The sequence below is a fragment of the Neomonachus schauinslandi genome, chromosome 10 (genome assembly GCF_002201575.2).
Source record: "Neomonachus schauinslandi chromosome 10, ASM220157v2, whole genome shotgun sequence".
In the NCBI taxonomy this organism is placed as follows: domain Eukaryota; kingdom Metazoa; phylum Chordata; class Mammalia; order Carnivora; family Phocidae; genus Neomonachus; species Neomonachus schauinslandi.
The window spans coordinates 21115922-21137084 of NC_058412.1; the positions used below are offsets into that span (position 1 = coordinate 21115922).

Consider the following 21163-nt stretch of genomic DNA (forward strand, 5'->3'; position numbering starts at 1 on the left):
GATATGGAGGGTAGGGGCTTCTGGTTAAACCAATTTAGCAGGGCTATTACCCAAACTGGATTTTATATGGAAGTGCCCATACAAGAGTGGAAGAAGATTTGTTTGGTCAAGCAAAAAAGCTTTGTCACCTGTCCATGAGGAGGTCACATTCTAGCAGGGGAACAGGACACAGGAGGGAAATGGCCCAAGGACATACAGGAAAAGCTTGTTCAGAACAAAACAGGTCTGACCTGGACTGTCCGTCCACATATCTCTGTCCCTTCCTGAGTAGAGTGACTCTCCTAATCCAAAATGTGATTAAATTGATTGGGGAAATGTTCAATCTTTCAGACAAGACACAGGCAGGCAGTAAGCTTTGAATACAAATGCAGGAGTTTGCAGTGACGCATTTTATATCTGACTCTGGAAATTAGAGGCTCTTTGAAGGTAGCATGCAAATTTGTTCAAAATGTCCCCAGCCAGAAAACTGGATCATGCACTTATGCAAATCATGAGACGTGCTTTTTAAGGCACAGCCTCGGGTCCTTCTGTGTACCTCTCTGCTGGGCCAGCCCTGACCTCAGAGCAGCAATACCGATTCTCCCCATGGGGCCTCCCACTGCACTTCCACATCGGTCCTCCTTCCCTTTGCACACAAGTGCTGAACGTTATTGTTCCCATTTTACAGATAGGAAAGTAGGGCTCTGAGCAATGAAGACGACTGAGCCATGGTCACTTTGCTCTAAGGGGCAGAGCCAGCCAGAAGCTGCCCACTCTCTCTTCCCTAGTATAGCACAACTTGCACAGATGTCGTTCCACTCCTGAAGATTCCGCACTTTTAGAGGAACATGAAGAATGTCCTATCTCCTTTCACTGGCCTACCCACACACAGGATTCTGTGGAAGGGGCACCCCTAACACTTAGGAAATTTCTTTCCTTTGCTAAAAATTTGCTAAATTTGCTCCCTTTCATGTAACTCCAATCTTCCCGGAAGCTGCTGTCTTTAATCAAGACAATCAAACTTGAGCAATTCAAGGCAACTTCTCCTCTGATGGCCAAGAGCACCACACAGAGAAGCCTGGCCCACCTTTGACTTTGTACAGGCTCAGAAAGTTTTGAGGTTTGGTTTGTGGCATGTTACTTAACCCAGGAAACCAGGGCTTCCAAAATTACGAGTCCACTCTGTATCCAACATACGCATTAAGCTCCATCCCTGAATTTCATCAAATAAGAATCTGGAAGACTTTGCAAACATTCCCACCCAAATTCCTCTCTATTTTTCTCAGAATTTCCATCTCCTGAGGCTCTGATGCCTTAACCTAAGGCTACTGCCACCTGTAGACATTAATGCTAACCCTAGTTTTCACCTGTGAAGCCTAGCCAGTTTGGCAGAGACCTGGAGCCTCACTCTAGGTCACCCCCCAGTGTGAAGGCTGGCTGGTCGCCCCCATGGCGTCCACGTGGTTGTCTCTGCCTGGAATGCCCCCTTCTCCACCTGAAGCAATCCGGCTTCTCCTTCAAGTCCCTGCTCAAATCTCCCTGGAATTCCAGCTTCGTGGGACTGCTCTGAGAACTGAGGTCAAGTACAGGTGGACACAGACAGCACTGATTGTCACTGTCCTGCCCTTGCTCCTGCCCCTCTTGAGAAATCCACCCCCTTCCCAATTCCCTCTGCCTCTTACTCACACTGCTGCATAGTGACTGGTGGGCTCACCCCTCTCCTCCATAAAATCCTAAACTCCTTGAGGGCAAGGATCTTATCTTGCTTGTCTTTGGGACCTCATCCCTGGCTCTGGGCCTGGCACTTAGGGAGTTCCATGTATATTTGCCAATAAATCCTCCTGTCTCCTGGGCTCCAGGGACAGCAACTTGATGAATGTCAGAACACTGTGATAAATTAAAAGTCATTGTATGATGTGGCTGTGGACACAGACAAAGACTGTTCTGCTAGTGACATCATGTCGGGCTGGGGACACCACTGGTCATTAGGAATGTTTACTTCGGGACAGAACCCTTGGCTTGTGGGGAAAATGGCCCACAGCCCCACTAGGTGTGTCACTGTGGCCTGTAGGAACTGTCTCCAATAGGGACGGGGCTATCCAGCTGGTGTGGTCTGCCCTGTCTGCCCTCATGTGTCTCTACAGGCCCAGGGTCTCAGTTAATATTTTTTGATAACTGCATGGATTCCTTTTAAATCACATGAAACTAGTTGTGTTGTTGAGGACAAGAAGCTCAGAAGAAACTTCCTCTGTATCTGCGTCTCTCTCACTGACTGAAGAGAGCAGGCTCCTATGAAGGAAGCACAAAAGTTCCCAGAAGGTCTGAGGGTCCCAGACACACTCTATGCTCACTCGTGCCTCTGTGCCATCCCACTGGTATTCCCTCCTCTGAGAACACCCTTCCCCTAGTTACCCCCAACCTTTTGTCCAGGACCCCACTTGTGCACCTTCCCTGTCAGGTCTTCCTGCAATAAAGGGGTCTGGTGCAGTCCCTTCAGAGTTCTTCTGATTCAACACTGGTCATTTTCACAAGTTCAAAGCAGTCTTAGGGCCAGAACGAGGAGTTGGCAGGCAGGTCCTATATCTGCACCTCAAGTAGTAACAAGACCTGCAGTAATGGGGAAAATGTGTCCACTAGGTCGGAAGGAGTTGCCCCAAGGCTTTGCACTCCAGCATGTGGTGTGACAGGGCATGGGATGCAGACTAGAGGCCTAGAGATGAGGACAGAGGACAGCTGGGGAGCTGAGAACTAGGATTTTAAAAGCCGTGAATCCTCAGCAAACAAGACCACTAGGTCTTTCTGCCACAGATGCCTCAGAGCAGCATCCTGGGAATCCGCGAAGAAGCACTGGTGAAGGGACTGTGCCCAAGGTACGGATCTGGGTGAGATTGAAGAACCTACATGCACACCCCCATTCTATCACTCACTAGCAAGATCATAAGCTTGGCTTCTCTCAATTTAGTTTCCTCAGCTATGAAATGGTCTCCTGGGGAATTGGAACTAGATTCCTGAGCCACTTTTCTGGAAGATGTGAACAAGTCATCCAGAGACACGTTCCAGGCTTCCCGGGGGGTTCCCTGTACAGAAGAGATGCCCATGAGGACGTGTCCACTTTGTGACACGATCTCTTTAAGCGGTTTACAGAACGCTCTGACATTCACAATGCATTCCCGTTGCACGGTCCCATCAGCCGCTTTTACAAACAGGAAGACCTGGGCCCGTAACTGGCCACTGTCACCCTGCGGAGACCAGAGCGCCGGGGATCTGCTCCGCACTGACACCGCAGCGCTGCCCGGCGCCCGCCCGTGGGCGGGGCCACGGCGCGGGGCGGGGCGGGGCCGGCTCGGGTCACGTGACGCCGGGCCCGGAAGCGCTCGCTCTCGAGACCCCCGGGTGACGGGGTCGGGAGCTGCCGCCTGGAGCGAGCGGGGAGGTCGCGGGGGTCCCTGCAGTTTCCCGCTCCCCGCATCCGCCGCCATGGCCTGGACCAAGTACCAGCTGTTCCTGGCCGGGCTCATGCTCGTCACCGGCTCCATCAACACGCTCTCGGCCAAGTGAGTCCGGGCCCGGCCGGGAGGGGAGGGGGCTCAGCCGGACCTGCCGCGGCCCTCGAGGGCGCCGGCCACCCCGCGCACCTTCCTCGTCCTCCTCCTTCTCGGCTCTCCTTTCCCGGCTTCACCGGCTCGCCTCGTTTCTCCGGTCTGTTCACGCGGTTTTGGGGCCCCCAAGGGGCGCGAGGCCCCGGGGAAATATGGACTGAGGCCTTGTCGCCGGCTGGAGGATCCGAGCCCCGGCTTTGATCGCTGTGTGCTTGATCCCGGCGAGTCACCTCCCGACTCCATGCCTCAGTTTCCTCATCTTTAAACGGAAGGGTTGGACCAGTTCCTCTCCGGCCCCTTCCAACGCTGGCTGGAGGCCGGGCCCTTCAGGAGCTTTGGGCAGGGGTGAGGTGAAGGGGGACTCCCGCACTTGTGCACACCGGCTACAATAGAAGCCATGAGGGCCGAGTGACCAGTGAGCGTGGAAGGCTGTCGCGACAGAGATGGGGGTACCCCATGGGTTTCTCATTGAGGAGAGGTCAAAGCTGGGCCTTGACATTTTGGTGGAATTTCTACATGTGGCCAGACGCGGTTGCAGGGAACAGCAAAGCCACATCGAAGTGTATTGTAACTAGCACCAAATGCCCAGGCCGCATTTTATCCCACAATCAAAGAAGGGCTTTTGAGCAGGGAGTGACATGTTAAAGGTGATATGATGAACCGGGTGGTCAAGATGAAGAGTAGTTTGGTGCAGGGGAAACCACTCGGAGGCTGCTGCAGAGCAGATGAGGGAGGGAAGAGGGGGCAGTGAGGCAGGCAAGGAGGGGACAGGTAGGAGAGACCAGGTGCAGAATGAAGCCATAAGGCCTGACCCACAGGATCGAGAGAGAGAGAGAGACAGTGAACCCTCCAGGGTTTCTGCCTGGGAGAACACAAGTGTCATGAACCCAGACAGGGAGGGCAGGTGCACAGTTCAGCTGTGATGCATGAGGGTGAGGTGCTTGTGGGACCGGGAAGACAGACCCCAGGAGGTTAGGGATTGAGGACCCGGGGCTGTCACGAGGCCGAGGGGTTGAGCATAGCCTCCTCTGTAATGTACAGGAGACCCAGAAGGCAGCCCCTTCTCTTGGCAGCGCTTTGTCGCTTGCTCTGCCCCCACCTCAAGGCAGGGCCCTCCTGCCCCCTCAGTTTACCATTTCAGAACCCCCAGTACCTGGATCCTGGCCTTTTTCTGAACCGATTCCAAAAGGCATTTGGAGAAGAGTAGACAGTGGCCCTGTCCCAGCCAGACCTCATTTCCAGCTGGGCCCTGCCAGGCTCCACAGCAATGCAGAGTCACACCAGTCACCCTCTGGGCTGTGCTCGAGGCCCCCTGGGCGGTAGGGGGCTAGTCATCTCTTATTCAGTGTTGAAGTGTTCGTTCAAATGCTCCAGAGGAGAGACCTGGGAGGGAGGTATCCAGTTCAATTCGTCAGCCTTGTATAAGGTACCTACAGGGTGTGAAGCACTGTCTGGACTCAAACTCAGAAGGTTTGAGAAGCTTAGAATCAGAGGTGAAGGGGACAGAGCATACACACTTGACAACCAGTGTCCTCCCTTCTCCAAAGGAAGTGCAGCTCTGGGTAGACCCCCCCTCCCCCCCCAGTCTCTGGTTTGTCTGTGTCTATGTTTTGAGCTGGTCTCCTGAGCCCTGTGGCCTCCTTAACTGTAAAGGAGACTCAACATGAGAGCTCCCATCTTGGGATCTGAATGCAGCAGAACAAGTCGTCTGTCTGTCCATCTGTCGTACCCTCCAAGGCCTCAGTCAAGTGTTTAGGGAGTGGCTATAGGTCTGCCAGGGCTTCTGTCCCCACGGAGAGTCGAGATGGCCAGTTATTACTGGGGTAAACTGATTCAGCTCCTTCCCGGCCAGGTAGGAGGCCCTGGGATCCTTGGCCTCAGGAGGCCTTGCCCTTGGAGGCTGCCTGAGAGGCAGGAAAGAGACTCCCACGTGGGGACCCAGCCTTTGGCCCCGTCCCCTGCCAGGTCACCTGATGTGGGGCCTCTCAGGAACCTCCCTACCTCAAATGGGCCCCAGAATTGGGCCCTAAACAGTGTTCTGAGGCCAGACTTTGAGAAGGACGCCCTCAGAGAGAAAATGTGAGAGAGCGGCTGTGTACATCCTGATGGGAATTACCAATTTGCAATCACACTCTGACCTGCAGTTTCTGGCAGGACAGACAGACTACAGTATGACCACAGCGAGTGCTAAGCAGCCGCTCTAACCAGGGCCTGGCCCTGCTGCGGCCGCCTTTCATGTGTTCGTTTAATGAACTCTCGTAACCGGCCTATGAAGGGGATAAACTCCCTGTCCCGAGATCAGGAAACTGAGCTATGGAGAGATGGAATCGCTTGCCTGAGTTCAACTCAGCTGGTCAGTGGCAGAGTTTATATTGAGCCAAAGTAATCTGGCTTGAGACTCCAGGCTCTTAACTATCACTATGGGATGAGGCTAGGGACCTCTCAAGTCATTTTTCAGGGCATTTAAAGCTGTTAGAAACATAGAAATCACCCATCCTAATCCCCACAATTTATAGTCTTGGTCCCATGAGAAGTTTCTTTTTGTGACTAGCTGGCTGGCATCAGAGTGGGGACCAGAAGCTGGGTCTCAGCATTTTAGTCCAGTCCTTCTACAGTGGCAGTACCCCAAAGTTCCGCTTCCTTGGGGATCGCCTCTCGCATCTCCCCAGGGAGAGCAGCCAAGCCTGGCCCACGGAAGTTGTAGTCCCGCAAGCGACAGCTCCCCTCCCTGCCACCAGAGTGCCCTCCCTCTGGGACTGGGCAGCAAAGCTCTGTCCCAGCCCAGGGGATCCTGCCGTCATCCTACTTCATTTCCCCCTGGAGACAGGGGGCCACTCACGGTTCTTATTTAGTGTCTCCAGTAGCCTCTTTCAGTTCCTTGACCTGTAAAATGTCCAGGGAAGACGAAACTTGCGGCGGAGGAAGTGGGTGAACACCTGCCGCGTGTTGTGCTGGGACCAGAGGGCGTCTGTCCCCCGGAGGAGGCCACTCTGCCTGCTCAGCAGGTCTGGGTAGGCTGCAGGAGACAGGCCTGCCCTTGCTGCGATGGGGGTCACATACCCACAGCAGAAAGCCACCCATCGGCCTGGCCCTTTGGCCCTGTCCCTGGGCCTCGGCAAAGGGCCCTTCCAGTCAAGTGGTTGCTTCTGCTTTCCGTGGCTGCTTTCTGCCGCCCCGCTCACCAGGGCCTTCTGCTGATGCATCTCCTGCACAGCAGACGGTCCCCACCCCCCAGCACTGCTTAGGGCTGTGCCTGAACTAGTGCCTGTCTGTGGGGTCCTCCCCATTTCGGAGCCCTGTTCTCCTGAATCCATCTGGGGTTCTGCATGTCAAGAGCCAGGGTCAAGCAGACGCTCACTAAGTAAGGCTCAGGTGCCCTCCTAAATGCTGCAGGCTGTGAAGCCCACCCAGCCAGAGAGGGGCCAGGGGGTGACTTCCCCTCCCAACAGTCAGGCCCCTGGTGTGGGGACCCCGCCACGAAAGTGGCAGGAGGCCTGGGACCCCTGGGTCTCTAATAGGGAAGGACTCTCTCTGTCCTTCCTGTGCCAGCTCTAACTTCTGCCTTGGTGGCTGACTCCACCCTTAAATCTGAGGAGCTGGCCTGGGATAATTGCTTCAAAGGGTTCCTGCACCAGCCACAGAACGCCTTAAACCAGGAAGGCAGTATGTAGAGTGAAAAGAGTGCAAGGCATGGGAGTTTATGGGATTACATGAGTCACTGGGCCTCTCCAAGCCTCAGGTTCATCTGTAAAATGGGCTTGACTTCCCTCCCTTCTTCCCAGATGCAGGGTAGGCTCTACTGAGGAAGATTGGGTAATACTTAGATGAGAGGTCGCGTGATCGTTTATCACCAGCTGCTGTGACACCAAAGAGTGGAGCAGCCCTGCGTCCTTGCTGGAGATCCCAGGCAGGAGAAAGGCGCTGACTCACTGGGCTTAACAAGCTGGGGGCACCAAAGGAAGTGGCAGAGATTCTGCGGGGGACTGGACACCCGACCGTCAGTCTGAGCTAGCCACATTGGCCACTTCCTCAGTCTGTCGGCACCCGCTGCCCTCACGTGGCCACGCACACCTCTCAGAATGCTGAGCTCTGAGTTTGGCCAGGCCGGGGTGACTCACCCCCAGCCAGGGGACCCCACCCCCGGCCTGCCGAGGCCCCTCCTAAAAGAAGCCGGTCTCCTGGCTCAGTCAGTAGAGTGTGCGACTCTTGATCTCAGGATTGTGAGTTCGAGCCCCATGTTGGGTGCGGAGATTACTTTAAAAAAATTTTTTTTAATTTAAAGAAAAAATTATAAAAGAAGCCGGTCTCTGCCAGCAGAAGGCAGCTCCTCATGTAGCGTCAGCCTGACTCTTGGGGGTCCCCACAGGCTTCCCCTCCTGCCCACGCGACCATGGCCTTCTATCTAGAGAGAAGGGAGGGCCCATCTGCAGAGCTGGCCTCTCTCCACCTCAGCCAGGGGAGTGGGAAAAATCTGGAATAAGAAGGTGATGGGAGAAATTCATGGAACTGGAAGTGGAGACCCCTGGGGACTAGCCTTTCTTGGCACCAGATGAGCCCTCTGTCCCTCAAGCGCTCTCTGATCCCTGGGTTTTTTTGTCTGTCAAATAAGGAGCTTTCTGAGATGATGGTTGAGTTTCTTTTCTGTCGGCACTTTGTGGCTCTGTGGCCCTCCGGCCTCCTCTGCTTCAGCTGGCCAGGTGGGTCCCAGAGAATGGATGTGCACTCTCGGGCTGGAGCAGAGTGGGCCATATTGACCCAACACAAGGGGACAGACTCCTGCTTAATAGAGGCGAAAGAGGGAGAAGGGGCAGAAAAGGACTTTCACTGACTCCCTGCCATGTGCCAGCTCTTGTTTTTTGTTTTGTTTTGTTTTTTTAAGATTTTATTTATTTATTTGACAGAGAGACATACAGTGAGAGAAGGAACACAAGCAGGGGCAGTGGGAGAGGGAGAAGCAGGCTTCCCACAGAGCAGGGAGCCCGATGCAGGGCTCGATCCCAGGACCCTGGAATCATGACCTGAGCTGAAGGCAGACACTTAAGGTCTGAGCCACCCAGGCCGCCCCATGTGCCGGCTCTTATATATCTTATTTATACTTTTGACAGTTTATCAGTGCTGGCCTTATTATCCCCATTTTATAGATGAGAAGACTATTAACTTGTCCAGCCTGTGAGACTCAAAAGTCATGAGCTTTCCATATATTCTGCTGCCTTTTCTGAATGCAAATTGAAGCAGATGGATTTGGCCCTAGACCCGCCTGTTGTTAACTGTGTGGGTTTGCACCCAGCTCTCTCCACCCCTCCGCCCCAAACCATGAAGTCCCCATCTGTAAAATGAAGAACATGAAGCGTCCAGCACAGGCCTGGCACGAAGTCAGTACCCGGCGAATTGTACATTTATAAAAACATGCAGTGAAGTGTTTTGCAAACAGCTGTCCCACCTTAGGGCCCCTTGCTGTCACCCCCCGATCAACAGAGCCTGGATCTTGGCTCTCGTTCTGTGCTATCTGGGGTCCATCTGTGCCTATGCAATGAGCTGAAGCCTGTCTCACGACCAGGAGGTGAAGCCTGACCCTAGCCCCAAATCTGCAGGTCTGAACTCCTCTCTCTCTGAAGAAAGGCTGGGCAGGGCCGCCTGTCCTTGCGACACCCAATCCCTTGGACTGCAAGCCCGCCCCAGGCATCCAGATACAAAAAGACTCCATTTCCCAGGCTGGGAACACTGCCAGCCCCAGCTTGTTGAGGCAGATCCACCCCTTGGGGAAAGCAAAGAAGGCCCCAGGGGCGGGAGAGGGAGCTCAGCATCGGCCTTACAGCCAGCTCTTTGCACTTGGTGCCTACTCCTGGGGGACAAGCCCAGCGGGTCCCACCAGCAGGCGGCACCTCCCCCGGTGGGAAATTAGGAGGCAAGCATACGCTACCTCTGGACTGTAGTACCTGCCTGTTCGCCAGGTGGAGCCTGAAAATGCCATTATTCAACAACAACAAAATGGAGCTCCTGTATGCCAGGAGCTGGGGATCCAGAGATAGAGAAGTTGCTGCGTGCTGAGCTTCCACCCTCTCAAGTGGTAGTGACTCGAACACACACAGGGATCGATGTGTGAGTGGTCGTTACGGTAAGCTGCGTAGGCAGTAGCCCGGGGGGAGGCAGCTCTACCAGTAAATCAGGGGTTCTTCTGGAGCCTGCCATGCACTCTGGGTACACCAGCGTGATGAGGAAGGGGCTTCCACACGTGCCCTCGCCTTAAACTTGTAGTTGACCTTCATGGGCTTGGCAGAACCTCCCTTGTTCCTCCTGGAGGAGCCCTGGCTCCAGCTGCAGGAATTTCCATCTCCGACGTGCTTTGGGGCAGCTGGCTCTGCACTTTGGTAAAGCAGGACCTCTTTACTCTTCCTCGCTTCTCCTCTGTTACACTCAGTTGCCTCAGCCAGGCCCTCCCAGAGTGCTCTTTCTGCAAAAGCAAGCCTGAGTTGGAGAGCAGACCTGCCTTGGCGGGGGGGCCACACCATTGTCTGTGGCCCCCACCTGCATCCCATGTCCTGTCCTGCCTGGGGATCCAAGAGCCAGAACTTGCAGCAGATGGGGCAGAAATGAGACCCCACAGAGCAGATGGTTTCTTTAGTTATAGCTTTCTTTGCCCCATTGGTACTGGGACTGGTTACAGCCTAGTCCCCTGACCCAGATTTCTCTCCACGTTTCCAAAGGGTCCTGTGAGACCTTCTCGCCACCCTTCAGCTCTCCTTTGACCCCCACCATTCCCAAGAACCACAAGCCCTCCTAAATGCCCCTCCTGGCATCTCTGGGGTGGGTGGGGTCTCCCGCTGAGAGCTCACTCACTATGAGCTAAGTTTGCCCTAGCCCTGTTTTGTTCACTGGCCCTGGAGTGTGTTCAGATCAATGAGTAGATGTGGTCTCGCCCTCAGGGCCAATGGGGAATTCTACAGCCATTCAGCCCGCCCTTCCTGCTCCCAGCTTCCAGGCGTCTCCTGTCCCCTCCCCAAACTCAGGGCACAGGGAAGCCATGGCTGGCCCGGATCTTTGTCAAACCCAGCCCTAACCAGTGTCCCAGGCTTGCAGTCCTGTGGGGGGCACAGAAACAAAAGGCTTCCCCCTGCCTTTTGAAACCTCAGGCTGGTGGCCAAAATGAGCCAGCGGAGTAGGGCTGGGGACTACCATGTGGCTGCTTTTGACAGACATTGTAAGGAAAGACATTTGAGAAAAAGAAGTCCTGAGTCTTGTAGTTTAGAGACAGCCACCGCCTAGGCGTGGGGCGCTGCAGAAAGAAAGGGTCCAGGGCCCACAGGACACTGCCCTGGGTCCGCATTGACTCGAGTCAGCTGTGTGATGTGACAGACTCCGTTAGAGCTGTGGCAGCGAATGACAGGATGTGTAACATGAAGGAGGGGCGGCTGTCTTGCCAGGCTCGGTCCTGGCCAGATGCCATGCACTTACCTCGGGGCCTGGGCCCACCTGAGTGCTTCCAGAAGTCAGCAGCCACGGGAGTTAAAGGTTAGGAAGGGCTGGGGCTGTTTAGCCACAAGATGAGAAGATTCAAAAGAAGGTAAGAAAGTCTCCAAATATCTAAAGGACATTTTTTTTTTTAAAGGTTTTATTTACTTATTTGTCAGAGAGAGAGAGAGCACAAGCAGGGGGAGAGGGAGAAGCGCGGGGCCTGATCCCAGGACCCTGGGATCATGACCTGAGCCAAAGGCAGACGCTTAACTGACTGAGTCACCCAGGCGCCCCAAAGGACTTTTAAATGAAAGAGATTAGATGAGACTCCAGGGACCCAACGAAGCCCAGCAAGAGTGAAATTGGGGGGCAGGAGCTTTAGTGCAAGGGCGGCAGACGGTGCAGAATGATTGGTGGTAGCTGCCCACGGCGCTCTGCCGCAGAGGATTCTGGGCTTGCGTCTGGGTTTGCTAGGGAAGCATGCCAGACTCAGTGATGCCATCTGGCAGGGTGCTGGCCAGGAAGCCGCTCCACTAGTGCCATGTACTTGCCACCTGCTTCCCAGTTAGTGCTAGAAAGACCCTCCGAACGCTGCAGGTTACAGGAAGGTGACCAGGTGTGTCAGGCAGTCATTTCCCAAGGGCCCGAATGCCCTTGCAGACCACAGGCTCCTGATATTTTTTGTGCCATCGGCCCATTTGACAGTCTGGTAAAGCCTAGAATATTGTTTTTAAATGTGCATTTAGGGGCGCCTGGGTGGCTCAGATGGTTAAGCGTCTGCCTTCGGCTCAGGTCATGATCCCAGGGTCCTGGGATCGAGCCCCGCATCGGACTCCCTGCTCAGCGGGGAGTCTGCTTCTCCCTCTTTCTCTGCCTCCCCCATGCTTGTGCTCTCTCTGTCTCTCTGTCTCTCTCTCTCAAATGAATGGGTAAAATCTTTAAAAAAAAAAAAAAGTGCAATTAAAGGTTTGGATTACAGAAAAAGTCACTTATGTTGAAGTAAAGTTATCAAAACATTGAAAAAGCCAATTTGTGCTATAGTAATATGTGTGTGTATACACTTCTTGACACAGAATATTATAAGCAGTGGGTCTAATTACTGTGATTTTGTAGTAGCGATGATTGTAAATGCCACTTCCCGGTTCCTGCAAGGACTCTGATGTGCCGAGAAGAGCAGCCGTGACTTGTGTGTGTGACAAAGTCACAGGTACTGTGGGGCTACATTCACAATGTGAGGAAGTGCTACATTTCAGCTAAAGGTTTCTGCCCCCACCCCCAACCCCCCCCCCACTTTTGCTGTCCACGATCCCAGATGAAGACTTCCTGCTGCGGGAACTGGCCTCTTGGAGAGGGAGTCTCACGCTGGGCCAGGTCCCCGAAGTCTGGCCTCGGTGTTGAGAGGAGCGAGCTTGTCCACAGATACGGGGGCCAGGGTTGCAGAGCTGGCACGCTGCCAAGGGTTTGACCTTCTCTGTCTCTCCGCTGCAGGTGGGCAGACAACTTCGTGGCCCAGGGCTGCAGAGGGAGCAAGGAGCACAGCTTCCAGCATCCCTTTCTCCAGGTATCCGCCCCATCCCTCCCCACCTCCTATCGCCCGGGCCTCAGGTCAGGTGTCCCCCGTGAGGCCCTACTGCTTCCTGACCTGGGGTGGAGCCTGCCTGTACTCCCAGAAGAGCCAACACTCCCTCCCTCCCTCGCCAGAACAGAGGCCAGGGTGTGAGTGCCCACGGAAGGGGGCAGAGGGCACAGCCCTCTCTGGGAGGGCTGCATGAGTCCCGGGAAGCAGTCATGCCCTGGACGCTGCAAGGCCAGCCCTCGCATGTCCACGTCAGGACCCATTTGGAACACATCAACCCCAGTAGCAAAACCGGCTCGTCATTCATGGGAAGCCCAGACTCCACTGGGATGGGGCAGACAACATAAATGGAAGGCACCATACGGCCAGACTGGGAAGCAGAGGCTCATATTTCAGCCCCTGCTCTCCCAGCAATTTGCTCTGTGACCCTAAGTAAGTTCCTGAGCCTCTCTGGGCCTCTGTTTCTCCATCTGGAACTTGACCAGAGTTTGGCCTAGATCAGTGGTTTTCAGACCAGGCCCTGTGCAGCCTTAGGGTTTCCATCGAGATGTTTCTAGGGGTTAGGGCTTAGGCCTAGGAGGTAGTCTCTGGTCTTCCACACACAGCAGCTCTGCTTTTGTCTGGTTTACGTGTCAAGTCATAGGTAAGCTTTCATGTGAAGACGGGCTGTGTTAAAATTTTGTCAAAGGTGATTCTCCTTCCAGCTGTGAACTTGTAGGGTTCCGTCCCTGCAGGCAGTGGGCATGTTCCTGGGGGAGTTGTCCTGCCTGGTGGCCTTCTTCCTGCTCCGCTGCAGAGCTGCGAGGCACCCAGATGCCAGCATGGATCCCCAGCAGCCCTTCAACCCCCTTCTTTTCCTGCCCCCTGCCCTGTGCGACATGACAGGGACCAGCATCATGTATGTGGGTGAGTAGCCAGGCCAGGCTGAGAAGGGCCCAAGGGGGCACTGGTGAAACAGCCACCCCTACCCCAGCTCACCTCACCCCTGCCTCCTCCCATACTTACACACGCGTGTGCATGCGTGCGAGCAAGATTTACTGAGCACATACTATGTGCAAGGTGTGTCTTCAGCCCTGAGGGCACCTCAGAGACTAGATAGCCTTGGCCCTCAGGAGCTAACATCGTGTGTCTCTCTTCTCCCAGCCCTGAACATGACGAGTGCCTCCAGCTTCCAGATGCTCCGGGGCGCAGTGATCATATTCACAGGCCTATTCTCAGTGGCCTTCCTGGGGCGGAGGCTGGCGCTGAGCCAGTGGCTGGGCATCCTTGCCACCATCGTGGGGCTGGTGGTTGTGGGCCTGGCCGACCTCCTGAGCAAGCACGATGATCAGCACAAGCTCAGCGAAGTGATCACAGGTGCGGTGAGGGTCGGGGACCCAGGGGCTGCCCATCTTGTCCTGTCCTCCCTGGGAGCCCAGCACAGTCAGTCAACAGACTTCTGCAAGCTCTTCTCTATGCCCAGCCCTGGGTGTGGGTGCATGGGGGACGTGGGCCTGCATCTGCTCTTGAGGTGACAGAATGCAGAAAAGCACAAGCAGCATGAGAGGGGGTAGATAAGGAGCGGGAGGTCAGAGGAGGGAGAAGGTTCGTGCTGTGACACACACACACACACAAATTGCTGGGTCTGGGACGGTGAGGGACCGAGTGTCTATTGAGTGTTTACCAAGTACCCAGCCCGGCAGCCTCTTCAACAATGACGGGACCCCTCTGGTCCTCAGAGGATGGACTAAACCAGAAACGTCTATCACCAAGCCTTGTGCATCTCAGAAGACCTGCTTATTACCTTACTGTGCCCCTCACAGGCCCAGGCGGGCCTCTGGATCTTCTGGAGCCTCGGCCCAGAGTGGTAACAGTGCCTGCCCTGCTGGCCTGCCCCACCCCTCAGGGGCCAGGAGACCAGGCATGGGGCTGTCATGACTGCCTCACGAACTACATGCTACCCTGCCAAATCGGGGGTTATCGTGGCCGTGCTCCGTCCTCGCCCCCCACCCCCACCCCATGCAGCCCAGCCTTACCCTGGCTCGCTTCCCCACAGGGGACCTGTTGATCATCATGGCCCAGATCATCGTCTCCATCCAGATGGTGCTCGAGGAGAAGTTCGTCTACAGGCATAATGTGCACCCGCTGCGGGCGGTTGGCACTGAGGGTGTGTGAGCACAGGGGCTGAGAGGGGTTGCTGCTGTGGGGGCACCCTGGACGGTGGCATGTGGAGTGGATGCACAAGCAGGAGCGCAGGGCAAGGTGCCGGGGTCCACGGGGAGGGGATGAGCCCCCACCCCCAATCCTCCCTCCCTTCCCGACGTGTGTGCTGACAGAGACTGACCCCAGAGCTGGGGGCGGGGACGAGGTCGAGGATGAAGGGGATGCACGCCCCACTCTAGAGGAGTTGGCCAACAGGGAAGGACCAGACAGTGCTTTTGAGCTCAGACCACTTGTGCTCAAGTGCTGTTTCACTTGACAAGCACATCTGAGTGTCTTCAGAATGGGGAAGGTGGTGGTCGAGCTACAAGAGTGGGAAGGAGGGAAAGCTCCAGACAGAGCAAAGACGTGGGGAGCTGGCCACGAGTGTCGAAACAAGTAAGGAGTGGTTGGTGAGATACAGGTTTGATGTTGGGACCCTGATCGGGAATTGAATAGGTCAGGGTCTTATTATGGAGAACCTTGAATGTCAGGCAAGTGGATTTAATCCAGACTTTAAGTGACAGACAGGGTGGAACCACCAAAAGTTTTTGAGCAGGGAAGTAACTACCAAAACGTTTAAGCTTTAAAAATACGAGGCCAGCAGGGCAGATGAGCTCAGCACAGGCCACGTGTGGCCTGTGGACCCGGCAGGGAGCTGTGCGTGCACCACGGGCTCCTGGCACAACGTTAATCATCTCGATCCACCACGTCATCAAGCACATTGTTGTATCCACTCGGTTTTTTCCCCAGTGAGGCTTTCTGAATGGAGCAGTGCGTTGATTCACATTCTGGTCCACTCCTGGTCACAGACCAGTGACCCTGAATTAGAGAACTCTTGTTTTTCCACGCTTGTGAGAGCAATGTCCTGGTCGCAGCTGCCATTCTTTTGTGAATGCACACAACAGAATTTAAGAATGCCAGAGAACATTGGCAGGGTAGCTATTATTTTGTGGAAGTGCGCACGTGGGTACGCGCCTGTGCATACTTATACCGGTCACGATATAAAATGTATTTATTATTCTTGGTCCAGTCAGAAAACGTGATTAAAGTGGAGAAGGGCAGCTAGAGCCCCCTCAGTAGGCCGCTCTGCACTCTGGATGAACAGGAAGGAGCTGGTGTGAGGCCGCCAGGAGGGGTGGCCCGGAGGGAGGGAGACCAGCGCAGCCCCTGCTGGGTGGGCTGAGCTGGGGATGGGGAGGGGTGGGGCGGGAGCTGAGCAGAGAGTGCAGCGTGCTTCCTCCACCCCCACAGGCCTCTTTGGCTTCGTGATCCTGTCCCTGCTGCTGGTGCCCATGTACTATATCCCCGCCGGCTCCTTCAGTGGAAACCCCCGAGGGACGCTGGAGGACACGCTGGACGCCTTCTGCCAGGTGGCCCGACAGCCGCTCATCGCCCTGGCGCTGCTGGGCAACATCAGCAGCATCGCCTTCTTCAACTTTGCGGGCATCAGCGTCACCAAGGAACTGAGCGCCACCACCCGCATGGTGCTGGACAGCCTGCGCACCATTGTCATCTGGGCACTGAGCCTGGCGCTGGGCTGGGAGGCCTTCCACCCTCTGCAGATCCTGGGCTTCTTCATCCTCCTGATGGGCACCGCCCTCTACAATGGGCTGCACCGCCCGCTGCTGACCCGCCTGGCCAGGGGCCGGCCCTCAGCAGACGAGGGCGAGCATGAAAGACTGCTCGCTGGTCCTCGGACTCCCATCAATGATGCCAGCTGAGCCTCTGGTGGGTTCTCTGCTGCTACCTGGATGCACCTTGTCCACCCTGAGGCCGAGGGCACACAGTGGACAGTGTGCTGTCCCCAAGGCCTCTCCCTGCCCCTCCTCTCAGACCCCCGACCCCCCCCAGAGCAGCTGCTGCCACAGGAGATGACCAGACACCCGGGTGCTCCTTTGTCATCACCCCCTACAGCCCCCACAGGCCTGAGTGCGGTGACCTACCCCCTGCCAGGTTCCCACCCCACACCCGCCAAGGCCCTCCTGCAGCGCTAGCACTAAATCATGAAGTGGTACTGCAGGAACTAACAACCCTAAGATTTCCTCCTAAATCATAAGCTAAATTTGGTTCTCCAGAGAAGAGGGGCCAGTGAACAAATTCAAACCAGAACTAAGCGCCGTATTTTCTAGAACTTGTAGACTCTTCGCTAACCCTGTCTTGGAGACCTAAGTTTTAGCTGGACTCTGCCACAAACTCAGCATATGTCCCCCAGCCCATTACCTACTGGCCCTGGGCCTTGGGGTCCCGTCTGTAAGCAGAAGGTGCAGATGCTGTGGCTTCCGTACCTTCCAGCCTCAGCCGGGCCCATCCTGTGGGAAGGGAGGAGCCCATTCTTTGGAAATGCCCCTTTGCCCACAGTGCCTCCTCCCCATGCCAGTGTTGGTCCTTGCTCCCACGCTCTCAAGGCCTCCCTGCCTGGGGGAGATGTCAGGGGGAATTCCAAGCAGCCCTTAATAGCAGCTTTTATGAACTCTTCACCTTCCATTTTAAAGATGAAAAGACTGAGGCCCAGAGACGTAAGTGGTTTTGTAAGAAGGCTCTCCTGCTGTGGACTCTGGCCATGCACTTGGGATCCAGAGCACATCTGGACCTCAGCCCCACCCCCAGCAACCTGACTCCCTAAATATCCCTCCAGGGTGATGAATTTACCAGCACTGCACCATTTAGAGTAATTCTGGTATCCTAGGCATGTGTTAAATGCTCAGCAGTAATCCTCTGGCTTAACAACCTGCTCAGGTGCGTGCAGATGAGGAAGCCGTGGCCCAGAGGTGGTTAACTGGCTTCCTCAACGGAGCCAGCAGTCCAAGCTAGGTCTGCCTGATTCCAAACCTACAGCTCCACCCACCGGACAGGTCTCTGGGGTCTTTGGGGTAAAGTTCCCATGGCCAGAATAAAAGCTTCATGTGCTTTTGTCCTCCCCACCCCGAAGGGAGGGGACTGGCATTGGGGACCCCAAGGAGCGGAGCAGCCCTTCCTTATGGAGTTCCTCATTCCGTGGCAGTTTCTGGAACCTCAGACCATTTTTCTGGGCAGCTCAATCAAAACAAAACACCGAATGCCTTCCTTAAAATAGGTTCTGGGGGAAGGGATCTTTGACAAGCAAAGCCCTCAGGCTGTGTGGAAATCAGCAGGTTATTACAGTTTATTGGGAGAGGAGGGCCTCTCCATGCCACCAGCTCCGAGTCCCAGGGGCCCCGGAGCTTCTGTGGGTCACAGTGTGTGCCACGAAAGAAGGAAATGGAGGGCGAGTGTGGGGGGGACTCCAGCCGCCCTGTCCAAAAGAACTGGGGCCGTACAATGTCGTTTTAGGCTCTATTTTTAAAAACAAAAGGGAAATTGGCGGTGTGGCTTTTTTTTTTTTTTCTCTTTAATGGGAGGGAAGGAGCGCAAGGGTTAAACATCGGGCCTGCCACCAAATCGGGCAAATCACTTTACGTCTGGAGCTTTGGATCTTCACATCTCTAAAACAGGAAAGCCGGCCCTCCATCTTGCCGGATGAACACGAAAATCACATGAGATAATAAACCGAAGGTGCCTGTAAATGCCAGCGCACGGTGGACTGTCGTGTCAGGCCGCACTGCCCACCAGCGTGGTCTGCCGGGGGCACGAAGTCCCAGCAGAGGCCCAGCGCGGAGCATCAGCTTTTGCTCAGAGGGGAAGAAATGTTTTAAAATACACCATCATGGAAAAAAGTACACCATCATTGAGGAGAATACAAAATTCCCATCTATCTTAAGACAAAACAAGATGCCTCAAGAACACTTTATGCCTTCGGTAGATACCCTCCCAAGCCCCCGGAGATGGGTTCACTCTCCTGTCGCTCAGGGGTGCTCTGGAGGGTGAGTTCGAGAGGTCTTGCTGGTCGTGTGGGCGGGAGGGTAAGGACCACCACTCTCTCTCGCTGAGTGGAGTAAGGGGGTTCGGAATGGTGGAAGTTTGGTGTGGAGGTTCCGAACACCAAAATCAGAACTGACTGATACTGGGCTTCTGTAAACATCAGTTCGAAGACTGTAATTTAAACCATGTGCATCGTAGCAGACTGCTCAATCCCTGCCCCTTGCAAAGTGGTCTTGGAGGGAAGCCTAGGGCAGGGGCTACCGGCAGGACCGCCATGCAGCACCTGGGGTGGCCCTTGGGCTCCGCCACCAGGAATCTGCCCGCAAGGCAGAGATTTAGCACCATACCAAGTGGTTCCATTTGGCTTCACTTTGTCCAAAGGTCTCTGCTAGTTTAAGAAACAGCACTCAAAGAGGTCAGATCTCTGACCCCTGCTGAGGACAGTAGGAGGAGTGGAGCAAAGGGCCTCCTGGTGTAGAGGAAAGAAGTAGAACCAGAAGTCAGCTGTGTTCGCAGCCCCGCTTCGACTTTGGGTGACCTTGGACAAGTCACGTTACCTCTCAAGACCTTAGCTACCTAAGAGGTTCTCAGCGTTACTAAATATGTATACCTTCCTGACCCGCTTACAGATTAACCTCATGCTTTCATATTTGCCTTGGTTAAAAGCCCCTTTGGCCTTTTGTTGACTACATCCTTTCTAAACTTAAGGTCAGCAGAGAATTTCCCCTAGCTATAAAAGTTTATAAATCACCCATCTTCATTAGGAACCCTTGTCAAAAAATCTTCAGTAAAGGATTGCTATCTCAGAATTTAGCCAACCGTATTGGGAATGGATGTGCTCCAAGGGCTGTGGATCTGTGAAAGAAAAACAGGAGACAAATGTGTAAAGAAAGAATGCCAGCACAGTGTGATGTGCACAAGAGGCCTTTGTATGAGATACAAAGGAAGCTGTACCGGAGCGATCAGCTAACTCAGCCTAGAACCAGAGAGCTCCACTCGAGCTGGGTGTTAAAGACTGGGCAAGAGTCCCCGGGGAGACTTCCTCCAGGAGGAAGGAGCAGCTTGTAAAAAAGCACGGAAACATGTAAGTGATGTCTTCAAGAACTGCAGGGAAGTAGACAGGTATGCCAATAAGCATGCAATGCTAAAAGTGGCCAGAGACAAGGTCAGAGAGGTGGACAGGCGCCCAGGTGGTGCTGTACCTTTTAGATTTTGCTGAGGCATGAGAACTCTGTCTGTAGACAGTAGAGTACCCTGGGGGAGTTTTAAGCAAGGGAGTGATGTGATCCAAATTGCTGTTTGGAAAGATCACTAAAGGCAGAGACCAGTGAAACAACCGATTATTAATTAGAGTCTGAACTAGAGAAATGGTGAATGAATGCAAGAGCCATTCAAGGAGTGGACTTAATTTTAGAGCCCTTGGCTGTCGGATCTTCTATTGCATAAGCCATCACCAAAGAGTGGGTCTTCTGGACCAGACTGCTCACCCCACCTTCCATCACAGTGGACCCACGGAGTGTCCCCAACTACAGCTGCTTCCCTTTTCTTTCCTGCCTTCCTTTGCCCTTTTTTCCCTCATTTTAAAACTCGTAAAATACACACAACAAAACATCATTTTGACCATTATGAAGTGTTCAGTGGCATTAAATTCTCCTTGTTGTGCAGCGGTCCCCACCATCCAACCCTAGAACTTTTTTATCTTCCCAAACTGCAACTCTGTACCCATTCAACACTACTCCCCATTCCTCCTTTCCCGTGAGGCCCTGACAACCACTATCCTACTTTCTATGAATTTGACTACTCTAGGTACCTAATGTAAGTGGAATCATGCAATAGTTCTCCTTTTGTGTCTCTTGTGTTTTGCTTACCACAATGCCTTCAAGGTTTATTCATGTTGTAACATATGTCAGAATTTACTTTCTTTTTAAGGCTGAATACTATCTCATTGTATGTATGCACTACATTTTGTTTATTCATCCATTTGGACATATTGGGCTATTGTGAGTAACATTGCTGTGAGCAAATACCCGTTCAAGTCCCTGCTTTTAATTCTTTTGAGTGTATACCCAGAAGTGGAATTGCTGGATCATATGGTAATTCTACATTTAACTTTTTTGGCTGATCAACATACTATTTTCCACTCTGGCTGCACCAGTGAACAAGGGTTCCATGAAATCACTGATTTCATAATGACATTTTCCCTGATTACAATACATGTTAACTGGAGAACATTTAGAAAATGCAAGAAAACAAAGTGTAGAAAATAAAATCTCCTTTATTCTAACTATCCAGATGTACATTTGGCCGGAAGGCGTATTATCTCCAACATGAAGGGATGGGGTCGTTTCCCTAGGAGGATTCTATTGCAGTGCTGGAGAGTGTGATCCAAGACATGGTCATATCCTGGCTGTCCCACGACCCCAGTCATCAATAACGTTCATGCAGGTAAACTGGCTTCTGAGCCATATTCGTGGGGTGTTCCTGGGGGGGTCACAGGGGCGACAAGGGGTTGTCCCATTCTCTGTGGGTCTGTCTCCTC

At 54.0% G+C, this 21163-nt stretch overlaps 1 protein-coding gene across 1 annotated transcript; it reads left to right on the plus strand.

Moving 5' to 3' along the window:
• Positions 1–3336: 3336 nt before the first annotated feature.
• SLC35F6 (solute carrier family 35 member F6) lies at positions 3337–20870 on the plus strand. The gene is made up of 6 exons (XM_021697392.1): positions 3337–3533; positions 12519–12591; positions 13341–13512; positions 13750–13962; positions 14642–14752; positions 16039–20870. The coding sequence occupies exons 1-6, from the start codon at positions 3457–3459 to the stop codon at positions 16506–16508; spliced, it is 1116 nt and encodes a 371-aa protein (XP_021553067.1). The 5' UTR covers positions 3337–3456; the 3' UTR covers positions 16509–20870.
• Positions 20871–21163: the final 293 nt, after the last annotated feature.

Coding starts and splice junctions, on each gene's coding strand:
- SLC35F6 (XM_021697392.1), top strand. CDS start 3,457: ATGGCCTGGACCAAGTACCAGCTGTTCCTGGCCGGGCTCATGCTCGTC. Junction 3,534..12,518: donor ATCAACACGCTCTCGGCCAA/GTGAGTCCGGGC, acceptor TCTCCGCTGCAG/GTGGGCAGACAACTTCGTGG. Junction 13,513..13,749: donor GACCAGCATCATGTATGTGG/GTGAGTAGCCAG, acceptor CTCTTCTCCCAG/CCCTGAACATGACGAGTGCC.